Source organism: Petaurus breviceps, unplaced genomic scaffold, assembly GCF_028583685.1.
Source record: "Petaurus breviceps papuanus isolate PSGF00001 unplaced genomic scaffold, PetGlider_PUasm1.0 183, whole genome shotgun sequence".
In the NCBI taxonomy this organism is placed as follows: Eukaryota; Metazoa; Chordata; class Mammalia; order Diprotodontia; family Petauridae; genus Petaurus; species Petaurus breviceps.
The window spans coordinates 19,401,513-19,418,380 of NW_027185791.1; the positions used below are offsets into that span (position 1 = coordinate 19,401,513).

Sequence of the window (16,868 nt, forward strand, 5' to 3'; positions counted from 1 at the left end):
GAAACTGAGGCCTGAAGTGAAGTGACATGCCCCTGTATGCCCACATGATAGTAAGTGGCAGAGGTCAGGATTGAACTCAGTCACCTAGATTTCAAATCTAGCACTCTTCTGGGCTAGCTAGTATGTTGCTTGGTCATGCTCCTGAGAAGTGGAGTTGTTTAGAGTTCTGGACAAAGGGTATTTGGTGATTGGGTTTAGGGAGAGACTTAGAAATGTTGTTGTGACTTTAAGAAAAGCAACTATTTAGTCCCTATTATGTGCCAGGCATTGTGCTAAGCACTGGGGCTGTAAAGAGTCAAAAGAAAGTCCCTGCCTTCAATAAAGCAGTAATCTGCAGACTTGTGCTAGGATACACCCTGCCCCCAAAGAGGAAAAAAATGTGTGAGCACTCACCTTATATATGTCCATTTATTTCAATAAATTATGCCTGTACTAGTGTCCTAATAAAAACAAGGAGTTTTTAAAGTATCAGATAAAAATAAAATAATATGATCCTGGGGGCAATAGAAACATTGGGGTATACTGGAGATCATGAGAGCAAATGGTCACTCCAGAATGATTTGGGCTGCTGTGTGAGGATAGGATGGAGTGGAGGAAGACTTGGGGAGAGGAGATCACTTTTGCAAAAGTCCATTGGAAAGGTGGTTAGGGCCTGAACTAGGCTGTTGTGAAGACATGACAGAAATGCTTTGTCTATTGATTGGGTAAGTGAGGAAGGAAGAGTTGAAGGTGAGACTGAGGTTGACGCTTTGGAAGGAAGGTGCTATCCTTGAGAATAAGAGCTGTCCTGGTTTGGAAATGGGTGGGTTGGAGGAGAAAGATGATGCAATAAAATCTGCCTATACCCTAGCTGTGGGGCTCACAGGAAGAGAGAGTCTGTCACTAGTCTCTGCTCCAGCTCCAGCCCCTTCCCTGCCCCCATTTTCCCAGTGGCTGCTGCTTGGTAGTAGTGTCATCACAGCTACCTTTAGCTGGGAGAGGTCAGGAACAGAGAGAAGGCTGAATAGGAGATTATTAGTGTGATTAGATTAGATCTAGGCCTTATAGGTTGACAATAAGGTCAGGCAGTAAGATGTGGTTTAACCTCAGCTTCTGAATGGTCCAGTGCCTTAAGGTTTACAAAGCACTGTACAAAATCTCCTTCTATCCACACAACAATGCTTTGAGGCAGGTGCTGCTAGTATTCCAATTTTATAGGTAGAGAAACTGAAGCCGAGGGTTTAAGTGACTTGCCTACAGCCCCACAGCTACTACTAAGTGTCTGAGGCTGGATTTGAGCTCAGGTCTCCCTGAAACTAGGTCTAGCACTCTATCCCTATGCCACCTATGTCTGAACTCCCTGAAAACTCGCCATCAGCATTACACGTCTTGTATGTACCCTCACTCTACCCTATCCACCCTCATGCTTAGCACATCACTAGTTATTGTATGAATGTTTGGTGAAATGAATTTTGTTTTTCCGCTGGGAAGATTGTGTTTCTTTCCCAAAGAAACAAGAACTTGGATTTTAGTTTGGTTTGATTTTTGATCCTACACATTTTATGTCTCTTTCTTCCTTTTTTCCCCTTAAGGTTTGGAACATGCATTTCTACCTGTGTTTAGCTTCCCTATGCTTGGGAATAGCAGCTGCCGCTCCACAACTTGACCCCACTTTAGATGCTAAATGGGACCAATGGAAGTCACAGCACAGAAGGACCTACAGAGGGGTAACTTTTAAAAACTACCTTCCTCCCCAGCTGTGTTGAGAAGGACATTCCAAGGTGGGCTAATGAAATGGCCTTTCTCCAGAAGCCAGCAGTTATCCAGACAAGGGCTTCATTTGCTCAAGATTGCTGCTTTTCCCACAGATGTTCAGAGAGTAGGGATCTGTAGCATCAGAGCTTGGAAACCCTTCTCAGATGGCAATATTCGGATGTGGTCTCCATCCCAACTGGATGCTAACTGAATTACTGACAGTGGATTTGGTCTGAGGATAGTTTCACCTGAATGTGTAATGATTTAAGTGGAAGCTTATTGAACCTTACATTTTGTACTTGCTTCCAGAATGAAGATACCTGGAGGAGAGCAACATGGGAGAAGAATCTGAGAAAGATTGAAATGCACAATGTGGAGCACAAGGCTGGCAAACAGAGCTTCCGGATGGAAATGAACAAGTTTGGAGATATGGTGGCTGTGCTGTCACAATCTGGTGTTAATACTGAGTAGTCTGTTATCTTTTGCTCTCAATATAAACCACCTTTCTCTTATTTTAGACCATTGAGGAATTCAGACAAGTGATGAATGGCTTTGGACAAAACAGATTTCAAAGGAAGGCAAAAGGAACTCTGTTTCGTGAACCTCTCTTTGTAACGGTCCCTCAATCTGTAGACTGGAGAGAAGAAGGTTATGTAACTCCTGTTAAGAATCAGGTATGAAAGTTGCTTAAGCTTGATCCATAGATAACTCAATAAAACTCAGTGAAGTTTATGATTGCTAAAAGTCTCTTAAATAATGGGACTTCATCTCAGCTCTGTGACTGAGTTTCCCTCCATGTTTAAAACTGTTGAAATCTTTCTTATAAAGATAACAAAGATTGTCTTGTAAAACTAACCCGTGCTTCCTTTCGACTTTTTCAGGGTAACTGTGGTTCTTGCTGGGCATTTAGTGCAACTGGTTCCCTGGAAGGCCAGTGGTTCCGTAAGACAGGAAAACTTGTTTCACTTAGTGAGCAGAATTTGGTTGACTGCTCTAGGAAAGAGGGCAACGAAGGCTGTAATGGTGGTTTAATGACTAATGCCTTTGAGTATGTGAGGAAAAATGGAGGCATTGATACAGAAGAATCCTATCCATATGAAGGAATGGTAAATATACATCATTTTGGTTTGGCTGTATTTCAAAGGAGAGTCTCAATTTGGGATGGGATGTTAAGGAGACCTGCAAAGACTGAAGACTTCAATTTCCACATTCCTAACAAAACAAAATCTGCAACCAAATCCAAAATACATTAACACTTGAAATGAGTTGCCTTCGCTATGTGTACAATCACCCACAGAGAGATCTTAGGAAGTATGTAGACTGTTTTGTCTTAGATACTTTAAAGATCATTTGGTCAGACATCTTCATTTTACAATGACTTGTTCTAGATCACATACATAGTAGTAAGTGACAAAGTCTGGATTGAAATCCGGGTTCCCTGAACCTAAATCCAATCTGGCCTTTATACCCTACCCTTTCACCTCCCTGATCCCTACCTAGCTCCCACAAGTGACTCCTTAAAAGCAAGGAATTAAGTGACAATTTAATCTAATATTGCATAATAGCTGCCCATATTTATATCATCCTGAAGGTTAACAAAGCATGCCATTCACTTAATCTCATCTGATCCTCCAACAGCCCTGTCTGGGGAGCTGTTGTCCTGATTTTCTGATAACCTCTCCACCTCAGTCTCATGATCACAGAGCTTGTAAGTGGAGAGCTAGATTCAAATCTTGGTCTTATTGGACGATGCTACTAGCAGTAGACTCTTAAAATTGCTAATTAATTGATTCTTTTAAACGAGTGGTGTCAAACCCAAGTAGAAATGGGGTTCACTGAACCATGCATCAGAATCCATGCAGGATTCATATTGACTTCGAAGTAGGACTGTTAGCAGCCCTCTGGTTTACACTCTGCTGCCTTCTTTCAATATGACTCATATTCCTCTTTACCCACCCACATCCAGCTCTCCTCTTGAGCTGTTCATCTGATATATTGATGGGACAACATTGACTAGAGATTTATTAATCTTGTGACCATCAATTTTAAATTCATCTGGGCAATGTCACTGATAGCAGTAAACCAAACCTTCTGTTTCATTTTAAAAGGATAATGACTGTCGGTTTAAGCCAGAAACTGCCATTGCTAATGTCACTGCATATGTGAACATCCCATCAGGGAAGGAAAGGGCTCTTGCAAAGGCTGTGGCATCTGTGGGTCCCATCTCTGTTGCCATTGATGCATCCCAGGAATCCTTCATGTTCTATAAGTCTGGTAAGCATTTGTTCTTCATTATTTCTGTAACTATGCATTCACCCATATTGTTGCCATTCACTGGTTGGTATTTCTCAAGTTCATTTTTCACTTGGATATCCTAGGTGTTTATTATGAACCAGATTGCAGTAGTGAAATAGCAGATCATGCCATGCTGGTTGTGGGCTATGGTGCCATTGGAAAACATGGAAAGAAATACTGGATCGTCAAGAACAGGTAGCCCAACGTCTTCCCTGAAATGTCCCTGACCTGTTTGCTGCCAGTTTCTGGCTATTTCATTTTGAAGAGAAGAGGAGGAGGAGGAAGATGGGTGTAGTTTGGGGTTCCTGTGAAATGGAGAAGGGATGTTCATGGGTGGAAGGGACCTGTTTTTAGGATCCAGAGTAGATTGACTATTGTACAGTGTTTTCTCACAGTTGCCATGACCACTGATGACTGGAGAGTACAAAAGATTTCCTGTTGCCTAGTTTGTTGGACTGTTCTAATACAGTTATTGTCAGAATGGCTCCCAAAGTGCTATAGGAAAAGCACTTTACTTGGAAAACCTCAAAGTGTTTATTGTTGAGTGAGTGGTTGTCAGGTATAGGGCAGCTGGGTGGCCCAGGAGATTACTGCCCCTGAAATCAAGAGGGCCTGTGTTCAAATAAGACCTCAGACACTTCCTAGCTGTGTCACCCTGGGCAAGTCACTTAACCCTGTTTGCCTCAGTTTCCTCATCTGGGAAATGAGCCAGAAGAGGAAATGACAAACCCATCCAGTATCTTTGCCAAGAAAACCTAAAAATGGCGTCATGAAGGGTTAGCCACAACTAATCAGCAACTATTTTCATTGCTTTCTGAAAGGTCCAACTCATTTTCTGCATTCATTCACAATATGTGTCAGGATGCTTTGTGCCCCTAAATTAAAAATGTATTTTTGAATGGTGCTCTGAAACTTAACACTTAAATTACTTTTCAGCTGGGATGAAGACTGGGGTGACCATGGGTACATTCTAATGGCCAGGGACAAGAAGAACCACTGTGGAATAGCGACAGATGCCAGCTATCCTGAAGTCTGATGTGACTGAAGGAAGACTGATTCACAGAGAGATGGGGCCTGACACGTATTGTTTGGGATGAAATTCTTGTGTCAGTGAGGTTCCAAGCTGTGATTGGAGTTTCTTTCTCTCATTTTTACATTTGTGAAATGTTACTGGTAATGTTGCTTAATCTGAAAACTTCAATTTCCCTTTGAAAATTGTACTATAAAGCTTTACCTTTTTAAACAAACTCTGACTCATTTTGTGCCCTACTTCATTATAACATACTGACTAAAGTGCAAATCAATAGGTCTGGGTATGTCTTTGACATTAATTTCAGTCCCTTGGAAAGCAAGACATGGGAAATTGTGTGCCAATTTTTAGAAAGCATTCTGAATCGATGTACAGGTTTGTTCTCTGACTCTCAAACCTGTTTCTGATCTAAATGTAGAAATAGATGTCTAGACCTAAAGTGACAGAGAACTGACATGAGCCATCTTTAAGTTCCAAAAGTGTTTCAAGATGACCTAACCAAAATATTATAATGAAATTAGCTATTAAACATGATTTTTTTGTATCTTTTCAATCACCAACTTATAGTCTTTGATCAGCTCCAAAAGGACAGATTTTTATTTTAGAGTTGTAATGAATCTTAGATGGTGACATATTTAATATTTATATAGTAATTTCAAAGATTGCCGAAGTTCTTTATATACTACATTCAGTTAATCAATAAACATTAAATATCTACTATGTGCCAGAATAATTGATGGGGATACAAAGAAGAAAAAAAGACAGGTGCTGCCTTCAAGGATCTTATAATCTTAATTAGGGAAGACAAGACAAAGATGAAGTGGGAAAGGAGTGGAAAGAATTCAAGGGAAGGTATTCAACTTAGGAAGGTGGCAGAAAAGTCAGAAGCCCCAAAGTAGTGCAGCCAGGTGAGAAATGAGAACATAACGTTAACTCTTTTAATACTTACCACCCTGTAGGGGCAACTAGGTAATACACTGGACCTAGAGTCAGGAGGACCTGAATTCTAATCCAACCTCAGACACTTACTAGCTATGTGACCCTAGGCAAGTCATCTAACCCTATTTGCTTTAGTTTCTTATCTGTAAAATGGACTGGAGAAGGAAATGGCAAATCACTCCAGTATCTTTGCCAAGAAGATCCCAAATGGGGTCATGGAAAATAGGATTGGACTGAAATGACTCAACAACACCCTGTGAGATGGGTGCTATTATCCTTCTTTTACAGAGGGAAGCTAAGGCCAAGAGAGGTTAAGTAAATGCTTTGAATAGGGTCACCTCACTAATAAAGTATCCACTGTAGGACTTGAATTTGGGTCTTCTCAACTTCAGTAGAGAAGTCACTGAAGTCTGAAGTCACGGAAGACTGACAACAGTCAGTCACTATACCAAATTAAGTAACAGTAGTTAAGGGGATCAGGAGCATCCTGCCATCAGGAGAGGAAGAGCAAACAAAGCATCATCAGTTTCAGACTCATACGTTTTCCTTAGAAATGATCAGCTCCAGTGTGTTTGTTTAACAGATAAAGAATCTCATTAGGAGGGGTGGCTAGGTGGTGCAGTGAATAGAGCACCAGCTCTGGAGTCAGGAGGAACCGAAATTCAAATCCAGCCTCAAACACTTAACACTTACTAGCCTTGTGACCTTGAACAAGTCACTTGACCCCAATTACCCCTCCAAAAAAAAGCAAAAAACCTAATATAAAATAACATAAAATCTCATTGGGCTCAGCAGAGCCGCTGCCCAAAGTGACTTGTGTGACAGGACAGGCCTTGGGTGAGAGAAGGCTCCATGTGGGATCAGAGGCACTGGGCCCTTCAGGGCAGCCTTTGCTGTACACTAAGGGTACTCACTGGGCAAGTGACTAAAGCTCTGGGCTTCAGGTCTCCTCATCTGGAATGTGATGAAGGGCCTGGACTAGATGACTTCTGAGGTCTTGAGCTCTAACCCTGTGATCCTAGGACTTCCAACTAATTGTCTCTGCTTCTGTCTCAGAATGGGCAGAAATACTCTGTGAGAACTGGATAATTCAGGATTAGAGTCTCAGTGACCTGGGTTTTTCTCTTGGTTTTGCCACATAGGAGGTAGTGACATGGCACTGAGATAACAACAGGGTTAGGCCTGGAATCAGAAAGACCTCAGTTCAAATTTGGTCAAGTCACTTGATCCTGTTTTCCTCAGTTTCCTCAACTGTAAAATGGGGAAAAACATCTGACTGGGTTATCAAATGAGATTATATTTGGGAAGTGCTTAACAGTTCGTGGCATATAGTGAGCACCATGCAAATATATATTTTGACCCAACTTAGGGGTAACTTGAAGGCACAGTGGACAGAACACTACACCTGGAGTCAGGAAGATCTGAGGTCACATCTACCCTCAGATAATTACTAGGTGGGGGACTCTGGGCATGAAGCAACCTCTGTTTGCCTCAGAGGCAAATGTCCTTTGGTTCAATGTGGTTCAATGATTGAACACTGGGCCTGGAGTCAGGAAGAGCTGAATTCAAATCTACTTCAGACACTTCCTAGCTGTGTGATGCTGGGCATGTCACTGGACCTCTCTTTGCCTTAATCTTCTGGAGAAGGAAATGGTAAATCACTTCCGTATCTATGCCAAGGAATCCTCGTGGACCACAACCCACCTCAGCCTCACATCCTAGAGCTGGGGCATTAGATGAGTAACAACGTCTCTGGGGCCTTCCATTTGCCTTCATCTCCAAAATGAGGGGACAAGACTCCAAGAGCTCTCAAGGTCCCTGCTGACTCTAAACCCATCATCTTGTGAATCTCTGTTTCCTCTGTTCACTTTTAACAACAGGATTAGAATAGCTCTATTCAAATGAAAATTCAAAAGGATCTTCCAAGAGTCAAAATGGGGAGGTGGGCAGTCACTTGCTCTGACTCTCCCCCGATGACCTCTTAAAACCCATAAAATATCACCCCAGGAAAGCTCCTGAACTAGCAGAAAGATGGGGTGCAGCAGTGCTGGAGAGCAGGAAGCTTGGGGGATTAACAGGAACGGTCCCTCTTCCTCTGGTGGAATGAAGGGAACCACAACATCTGATGCAGAAATCTGGCTGGTCTTAGATAAGATTACACATCCAGTGATGTGACCAGTCCAAACTGTCTAGTCCTGGTTTTCTCTATGATGAGGCTGTAAATCAGAGCCTGCCTGATGTCTGAGATCCAGGGCTGTGCCCTGTTCTGGGATTCCAGCCAGAAGATGTGAGCTGCCTTTCGTGATTATTTGCGTTTTTAGATACTATTCTGATGGTATGGAATCAGCAAGGACATTGATAACTGTCAAGGCCTACTTGACATCACCACCTGGCATCTTGAAACTGAACAAAGCAGTATTAGAAAACTTAGTGACCTGTAATTACCTTCTTTGTTTCATTACTCTATAAAAACCTTGCTTATGGTATCGATAAATTGATTTCATTGATGAATCTCACCTGGATCTCAAAGTTTTAAAACAAATGTTAAAAATTGTTTTTATGTGCAACTGGGAAATAAAATATACAGTCAATGGGTTATAGAAATCTATATTGCCCTACAGGAAAGAAAGAGGGAAGGGGATGGGGGGCTGATAAAAGGAAGGGTAGACTGAGGAATGGGGTAATCAGAATACATGCCACCTTGGGATGGGGATAAGGGAGAGCATTTGAAATTCAAAACCTTGTGGAAATGAATGATGAAAACTAGAAATTAATTTATAAATAAAAAGGAGAAAGATGTTATAAAACAAAATTCACAACAAAATAATAAAAACATTGCTTTGGCATTCAATGTAAAAGATCTGATTTGAAAATAACTAAAATTAAATGCACACTGAAGTATCTGAAATTTTTATGTTCTATTCCTTCAAACTGATTTCAATCAATCAATGAGCATTTATTAAGTGCCTACTGTATTATGTGCCAAGCACTATACTAAATACTGGGGATACAAAGACAAATGCAAAATAAAGCACAGGGAGAGACAGACAGACAGACACAGAGAGAGAGAGAGAGAGAGAGAGAGAGAGAGAGAGAGAGAGAGAGAATCCACCAATCACTTTCTGAAAGAGATCCCACATGGGAAATGCCAAGGAATAAAATTACCAGGTCAAAGAGAAAATACTACAAGCAGCTAGAAAGAATTAATTTAAATATCATGTAAACACAGTCAGGATTATGCAGGACCTTGTAGCTTCTACATTAAAAAAAAAAACTGGAAGGAGTGGAATATGATATTCCATATGGCAAATGAAATTGGATTAAAACTAAGGATAAACTTCCCAGTGAAACTAAACGTAATCTTCCTTTTTTGCTTTTTGGAGGAGAGAAGGCTGGGTAACTGGGGTTAAGTGATTTGCCCAAGGTCACATAGCTAGTGAGTGTTAAGTGTCTGAGGCCAGACTTGAACTCAGGTCCTCCTGACTCCAAGGCCAATGTTCTATTCACTGTGCCACCTAGCTGCCCCTTGAGCATAATCTTTCAAGGGAGGAGATGGTCATTTAACTTCTAAACCTTCCTGATGAAAAGGTCAGAACTCAGCAGGACATTTGCTCTTCAAATACAAGACTCAAGAGAGACATACAAAGGTAAACAGGAAAGAAAAAATGTTATTCAACAAGGGAATGCGGTTTATATCCCTACATGGGAATATGATGCCTGTAACTCTTGAGGTCCCTTTCTTTATTAAGACATGCAGAAGGGGTTATCCATACACCAAGAGAATAGAAACAGTGGACTTTTGATATGATGACAGGAAATCTAATAAAGTGGCGAAAAGGGCTTGTACTGGGAGAAGAAGAAAGGGGGAGACAGACAAGGGAAAAGTAGATCACATGGAAAGGCGTAAAGACCTCTGACAATAGAGGGAAAGAAGGGAGGGACATGAGCCTCCCTCTCATCAGATTCGACTCAAGTAGGGAATAACATACTCAGGTAGGTATAGGAATCTTCCTTAACCTATGGGAAGCAGGACAGGAAAGGGGAAAGAAAAGGGAGGGGGTGGGTAGGAGGGAGGGAAAAGGGGGAAGAAAAGGGAAGGTCCTGACAAAAGGGAGGAGAGATTGAGGGAGGTAATAGTGGAAAAAGAATATTTCCAGGTAGCTAATATGAAAGTATTTGGCTATAGGAAAGAATAGAAGTGAGCCACTTACTTTTCAACGAAAAAGTAAATTCTGAGGAACTTGGGCATTTTTCCACTAAAAGTCATGGTAGTGAGGGATCTGTGGTAAAAATTTGAAAAGAGCATTTGCCCTGCAGACTAAGGTAAGCCCAGCATTAGCACTGGGAACAACGTCAGAGGAGAAAAAGGAAGAGCTGGCTTTGAGGGCCGAGTTTGGGGCCCATTTCCCCCTCATCCACATCCCTCTGCATCAATGCTGTGACCGGAAAACCCACTCTGGAGTTGGACAAAAGGGGAGGATGAAAAATATTCCCAATGCAGATGGGGATTGTCAGGGTCCCTGGATCAGCTCTCCCAAGGTAACCACAGAGGGGAGAAGGACACTTCTAAGTCACACAGCAGCTAAGGAGTTTTACTGTATCTTATAGCTCATCTGATCAGATCTCCCTGAGGTTTCTCTGAATCAGAGAGTGACTTAGGGCAGATGGTCAGTTTGTTTTGCTTTTAAAATTGCTTAGCCCAGAGTCTAGCGCATAGAAGACACAGAATAAATACTTGGGATGTTCTCACGGAAAGAATGAATTAATGCACACTGAATACTTGGCCAGGGTTCAGACTTCTAATGATACTAAATTGTAGTGCATACCAGCACATTTATCCCTTCCACACTGAGGGGCTTAGAGCACAGTACCTCAAGATCTAGAAAATCTGGGTAAAATTTTTGGACCCTCCTTTCATACAATTGAAGAAGTCTGAACTTTTTTCTTTTTCTTTTATGGGGTGTGCACATTACATTATTGTAAAATTTAGGTTAAGTATTTGGTCATAGGTTATATTACACATCACTATAAATTATTTTATGTATTTCTGAGTTTCTAAACTTTTTCTGTGTAATCTGCTAGCTTTCACTTGTCAGCTGCAACATCTGCAAAACCCTCAAATTTCCATTTAATTTCTTATGCCCACCCTCAATATATAAAACCACGATGGGGAAAATCACAGCATAGATGGGATAACTAACAAAACAATCTTAGTGTTAATAGTTTATGGCATTTGTTAGGACCTGAACAAACCTGAATGTATTGATGGAAAGTTACCATGTTAGGAACTACCATGAAATCAAGTATGCTTTTAGGTGACTAGATTATAAAACTAAAGGTATTTAATGATATTCAACTCTACTTTGCTTCAGTTTTACTGGAGTCTTTGCTTCATCCTTTAGTGACATTGTCTTCTCTCTCTTCAGCTTTTCTTCATTGCAATATAAATAGGGAATGAGACACAAAACAAGAGGCAACCAGGACAGCATTTAATGAAGCACTTACGTTCTAACTTACAAGTGAGAGCAGTTACTTTTCATACTAGAGTTTGGGCGGGGACGGGGAGGGAAGGGAGACATCCAGGGGCCATGCCAGTGGTCATGCTAAAGGTTCCCTCACTTGCCCCTTCCAAGAATTTCCATTGAGAGAGTTCTGGGGTGAGAGAAAAAGTTCTTTCTATTTTGAAATTGACTCAGCACATCCCTGTCCTCAGCTAATCAAATAGATCGGCACATTTGGCGATTGGCACATTTATCCATACTTCCAACTCTGGAGAAGTCTCTAGGGTACCAGGAAGACTAAAGCACTGCCCCTCTAAGTGCTTCCCCCACTGTCCTGTATCACAGAACCTCAGGTAGGTTCACAGCCTTCCATGGCCTCCCAAATGAAGTCTCTGATTCAAAGAGTATGCCAAGGCAATATTCACAGCACAAACGGTGGTTATGAAAATGCCAGCATAGTTCTGAATCACAAAATATAACACATTCTCCATATAGAAGACAGAAGCAAAACATTTATTCAGACATCAGAAAGCAGACCCCAAACACCAGAAAGCCAAATCCCAACATCAGAAAATTGAATTCATCATAGCAACAAAGAAGTTAATACACCTTATCACTGCAGGAAGCAACACCGTCCCAAAGCCTGCCCCTGCTCAGGCCTTCCCACAAACATTCACAAGCCTAACTGTCTCCTTACCTGTGTCCTCTCTCTCTCTCTCATTCCTCACTGCTCTGATTCATTTCCTGTTCCACATCTTCCTGCTCCAACCATTCATCAAACTCCTCCCACCACAGGCTCCATGTGATTACATTCAGCCTGTTAAGAGTCAGGGAAGATCTTCAAATTCCCATTACAATTACATTCAGTCCCAAAATCATTCCTATCCCTTAGACAGATCAGAGGGACATTAGGGGTAACTAGTGTCAAGAGAACTTTACAACAATATAACAGGGACAACAGTAAATAGGCACATAAAACAATATCTTAGCATGGGGCTTGAACCCAAGCACCCCATCATTCCCCCCTCAAACAAATGGGGCCCAAAATCTTGAGGTAAGGGGCAAAGCTGCTTCCATAGCTACTTCCTGCTGAAACTGGACTTAGAATTGTCCCTGCCCAAGCGGTCCCATTCAAGAGGTCAGTTATTTAGCTGGCATCCAGAGCTTGGTTGATGCCAGGTCAAGGGGTGACACATTGCAGTCATGGATAGGATGTGACATCCAGTGACATTAAATGATCAGGCATCTGCAGGTGGAGGGTACTAAGCCTATAGGAAACAAATCTAGCAAACAAGTTTCACAGACAAAAAGGCAAAAAGAAACAAGGAAACAATAACTAGAAGCAGGGCAGATATAGGGTCAGCATACTTTTGGAGTCCATGAATCCAATATCAGAGCCTCATTCATGGTGGAATATGAGAGTTAAAAGTACGATTTGGTTATTATCTTCTCCTGAATAAACAACAGTTATAGTATTATCTTTCCTGTATGCTATAATTTCAGCAGCCTTCAGAACATCATCTAGCTTCTGCTTTACCCATACTTTAGCTCCCGAATTTATTCTATCAGAGGAACCAAACCCTTCAATTCCTCTGATAGTTATTTTAAAAGGAGGGTCAGTTTTCACAAGGGGGATTGTTTCATAAAGAGCAATGATCATTTGAACTATTCTATCATTTTTACAAAACCATATAGGTTCTTGACCCAAATTTTGCAATGTCACAATAATTTCTCCTGGATAATTAGACTCTATTACTCCATCTAATACATGTATCCAAAGAGCTGCTAAGCCTAATTTGGGTAATATCCATCCAAAATGATTTTTAGGGATTCTCATACATATTCCAGTGGAGGTTTTTCTTATTTCTTTTCTATCCACCCAAAAGTCTTTTAAACAATGTAAATCATATCCTGCAGAACCATGTGTTCCTGGTGCTGGAATATCTTGCCTAACAGTCCAATACTCAATATTTTGGATCATACATGTTTGTTGTTTTCTAATTTGCAAATCTGGGGTCATCATTCTGGCTAGAGGTGTACTTCCTCCCAATGGTCTACTATTCAAATTCCATAAAACAGTGAACAAATTATCCTTCCAATGTTGATACAAATTATTAGAACTTAACTTCCTTAAATGTTCTTTCAATAATCCATTCATTCTTTCAATTAACCCAGGTGCTTGTGGATAATATGGAATATGATATATCCATTCTATATTGTTTATTATACAATATCTCTTCATTTCATTACCTTTGAAATGTGACTCATCATTTTGAATCTTCATTGGGGTTCCATAATATAGGCTTATGCTATCTAGAGTTTAACAAGTGATTTTCTGGGTTGCATTCTTATAAAGACAAGCCACTAGTACACCTGAAAGGTGTCAACACAAGCACAGATAAATTTGCATCCTTTATCTTGGGGTATGAGTCAATATAATCTATTTGTCAAATTTTGACTGGAAGTTTTCCCTTTGCTATCTCCACATAGTTTTTACCTTTTCCAGTTGACATTCCTCTGCTATTTGTTTTAACAACAAAGAGACACTAATACCTCAATTTTGTGCCCACTGGTGTGTAGCCTGGATTCCTAAATGGCCAACTGATGGACCAATTTTGCTAGTACCAGATCATCAGTAGTTGTCAGAGTAGGGACAATATGTTTTTTTTTAACAGTGTTTCTTTATTTTTAGTTTTCAACATTCATTTCCACAAGATATTGAGTTATAAATCTTCTCCCCATCTCTCCCCTACCTCTCACCCCAAGATGGCAAGCATACTGAATACCCCTTCCTCAAATCTGCCCTTTCTTGGATCCCCTCCTTACTTTCTTGTAGGGAAAGATGGGTTTCTATTCCCCATTGCCTGTATATCTCATTTCAACATTTGTTCTTAAAATTTTTGAGTTCCAGATTCTCTCCCTTCTCCCCTCCTCGCCCACCTCCACTGGGAAGACAAGCAATCCAATGCAAGTTATACGTGTGTAGTTGTGCAAAACATTTCCATAGTCATCAAATTGTGAAAGAATAACTTTTTTCCTCCATCCTATCCCACCCCCGTTTATTCTGTTTCCTCCTTTGACCCTGTCCCTTTTCAAAAGTGTTTGCTTCTAACTACCCTCTCCCCCAATTTGCCCTCCGTGCTATTATCCACTCTCTTATCCCCTCCCCCCCTCATTTTCCTGTAGGGTAAGATACCCAATTGAGTATTTGTGTTATTCCCTCTTTAAACCAAAACCAAGGAGAGTATGGTTGACTCATTCCTTTTCACCTTCCTGATCTTCTCCTCCATTGTAACAGCCTTCTCTTACCTACTTAATGTGAGATAATGCACCCCATCCTATCTCTCCCCCTCTCCTTCTTGCAATATATTCTGCTCTCCCCTCTTAATTTAAAATTTTTAGATATCATCCATTCACATTCAACTCACCCTGTGCCTTCTATGTATACATATGAACACACGCACCTACATACACACACACACACACACACACATATATATATATTCCCTTCAACTGTTCACTTACCCCTTATGAGTTACAAAGATCATCTTTCCATGTAAGAATATAAACAGTTCAACTTTAATTAGGCCCTTATGATTTCTCTTTCCTGCTTACCTTTTCATGCTTATCTTGCTTCTGGTATTTGAAAGTCAAATTTTCTGTTCAGTTCTGGTTTTTTCATCAAGAATGCTTGAAAGTCTGGCTCCAGTGTCAGGAAGATCTGGAGATCGAATCCCGGGCTTAGACACTTAGCACCCACCCAGAAACACCTGGCCGTGTAACCTTGAGCAAGTTACTTAACCCCAATTGCTTAGGGGTGGCCAGGTGGCTCAGTGAGTAAGAGCACCAGCTCCAGTGTTGGGATGACCTGGATCAAATCCTGGGCTCAGATATTCAGCACCACACCCAGAAATAACTGGCCATGTAACCTTGAGCAAGTTACTTAACCCCTACTGCTTTAAAAAAAAAAAAAAAGAATGCTTGAAAGTCCTCTATTTCATTGAATGACCATATTTTCTCCTGAAGCATTATACTCAGTTTTGCTGGGTAGGTGATTCTTGCTTTTAATCCTAGCTCCTTTGACCTCCAGAATATCATATTCCAAATGCTTTGATCCCTTAATGTAGAAGCTGCTTGATCTTGTGTTATCCTGATTGTGTTTCCACAATACTCAAATTGTTTCTTCCTGACTGCTTGTAATATTTTCTCCTTGACCTGGGTGCTCTGGAATTTGGCTATATTATTCCCAGGAGTTTTTTTTTTTTTGGAGATCTCTTTCAAGATGCAATTGGTGAAATCTTTCAATTACAATTTTGCCCTCTGGTTCTATAATATCACGGCAGTTTTCCTTGATAATTTCTTGAAAGATGATAGCTAGGCTCTTTTTTTTATTATGGCTTTCAGGTAGTCCAATAATTTTTAAATTATCTCTCTTGGATCTATTTTCCAGGTCAGTGGTTTTTCCAATTAGATATTTCACATTGCCTTCTATTTTTTCATTTGTTTGGATTTGTTTTATAGCATCTTGATTTCTCATAAAGTCATTTGTTTCCATTTGCTCCAATCTAATTTTGAAAGAATTATTATCATTAGTGAGTTCTTTGAAATTCTTTTTCCATCTGGCCAATTTGACTTTTCAAGGCATTCTTCTCCTCATTGGCTTTTTGGACCTCTTTTGCCATTTGGGTTACTCTATTTTTAAGGTGTTATTTTCTTCAGTATTTTTGGGGTCTTCTTTAGCAAGCTGTTTACTCATTTCTCATGATTTTCTTGAATCATTCTCATTTCTCTTCCCAATTTTTCCTCTGTTTCTCTTACTTGATTCTCAAAATCCTTCTTGAGCTCTTCCATGGCCTGCAGCCAATTCATATTTTTCTTGGAGGCTTTTGATGCAGGAGTTTTGGCTATGTTGTCTTCTTCTGGTTCTATGTTTTGATCCTCTTTGTCACCAAAAAAAATTCTATAATTTGATTTTGCTTCCTCTGTTTGCTCATCTTGCCAGCCAATTACTGGACTTTTGAACTCATTGCCATGGTAGAAACTCTGTTTCCAAAGTGGAGAGTGCTGTGTCCCAAATTTCTGGGGTTTTGCATAGCTGTTGTTGGAGCTTCATCTAGGTACCTGCCTCAGACCTGTGAGGAAGACTGCCACTCCACAGCCCCAACAAGCTCTGCCACTCCAGGACTCCTCACCCTAAGACCACCACCCAAGATTGCAACCCAGATCCAAGCAGGGCAAAGCAAGAGAACCCTGCCTCGGCACCTGCAAAGAGATTCCTGCAATTGCCCTCTGTCACTTTGTGGGTTCTGTTGCACTAAAATTTTTTCAGAGTCATTTTTCACAGGTGGTGGAGGTGTTTGGAGCAGGAG

General features: G+C 40.8%; 1 protein-coding gene across 1 annotated transcript; it reads left to right on the plus strand.

Moving 5' to 3' along the window:
- The first annotated feature begins 1,580 nt into the window (after nt 1-1,580).
- On the plus strand, nt 1,581-5,276 carry LOC138161001 (procathepsin L-like). The gene is made up of 7 exons (XM_069087760.1): nt 1,581-1,706; nt 2,044-2,166; nt 2,253-2,408; nt 2,616-2,840; nt 3,843-4,008; nt 4,113-4,224; nt 4,966-5,276. Exons 1-7 carry the CDS (start codon nt 1,581-1,583, stop codon nt 5,063-5,065), a joined length of 1,008 nt encoding a protein of 335 aa, XP_068943861.1. The 3' UTR covers nt 5,066-5,276.
- Nucleotides 5,277-16,868: the final 11,592 nt, after the last annotated feature.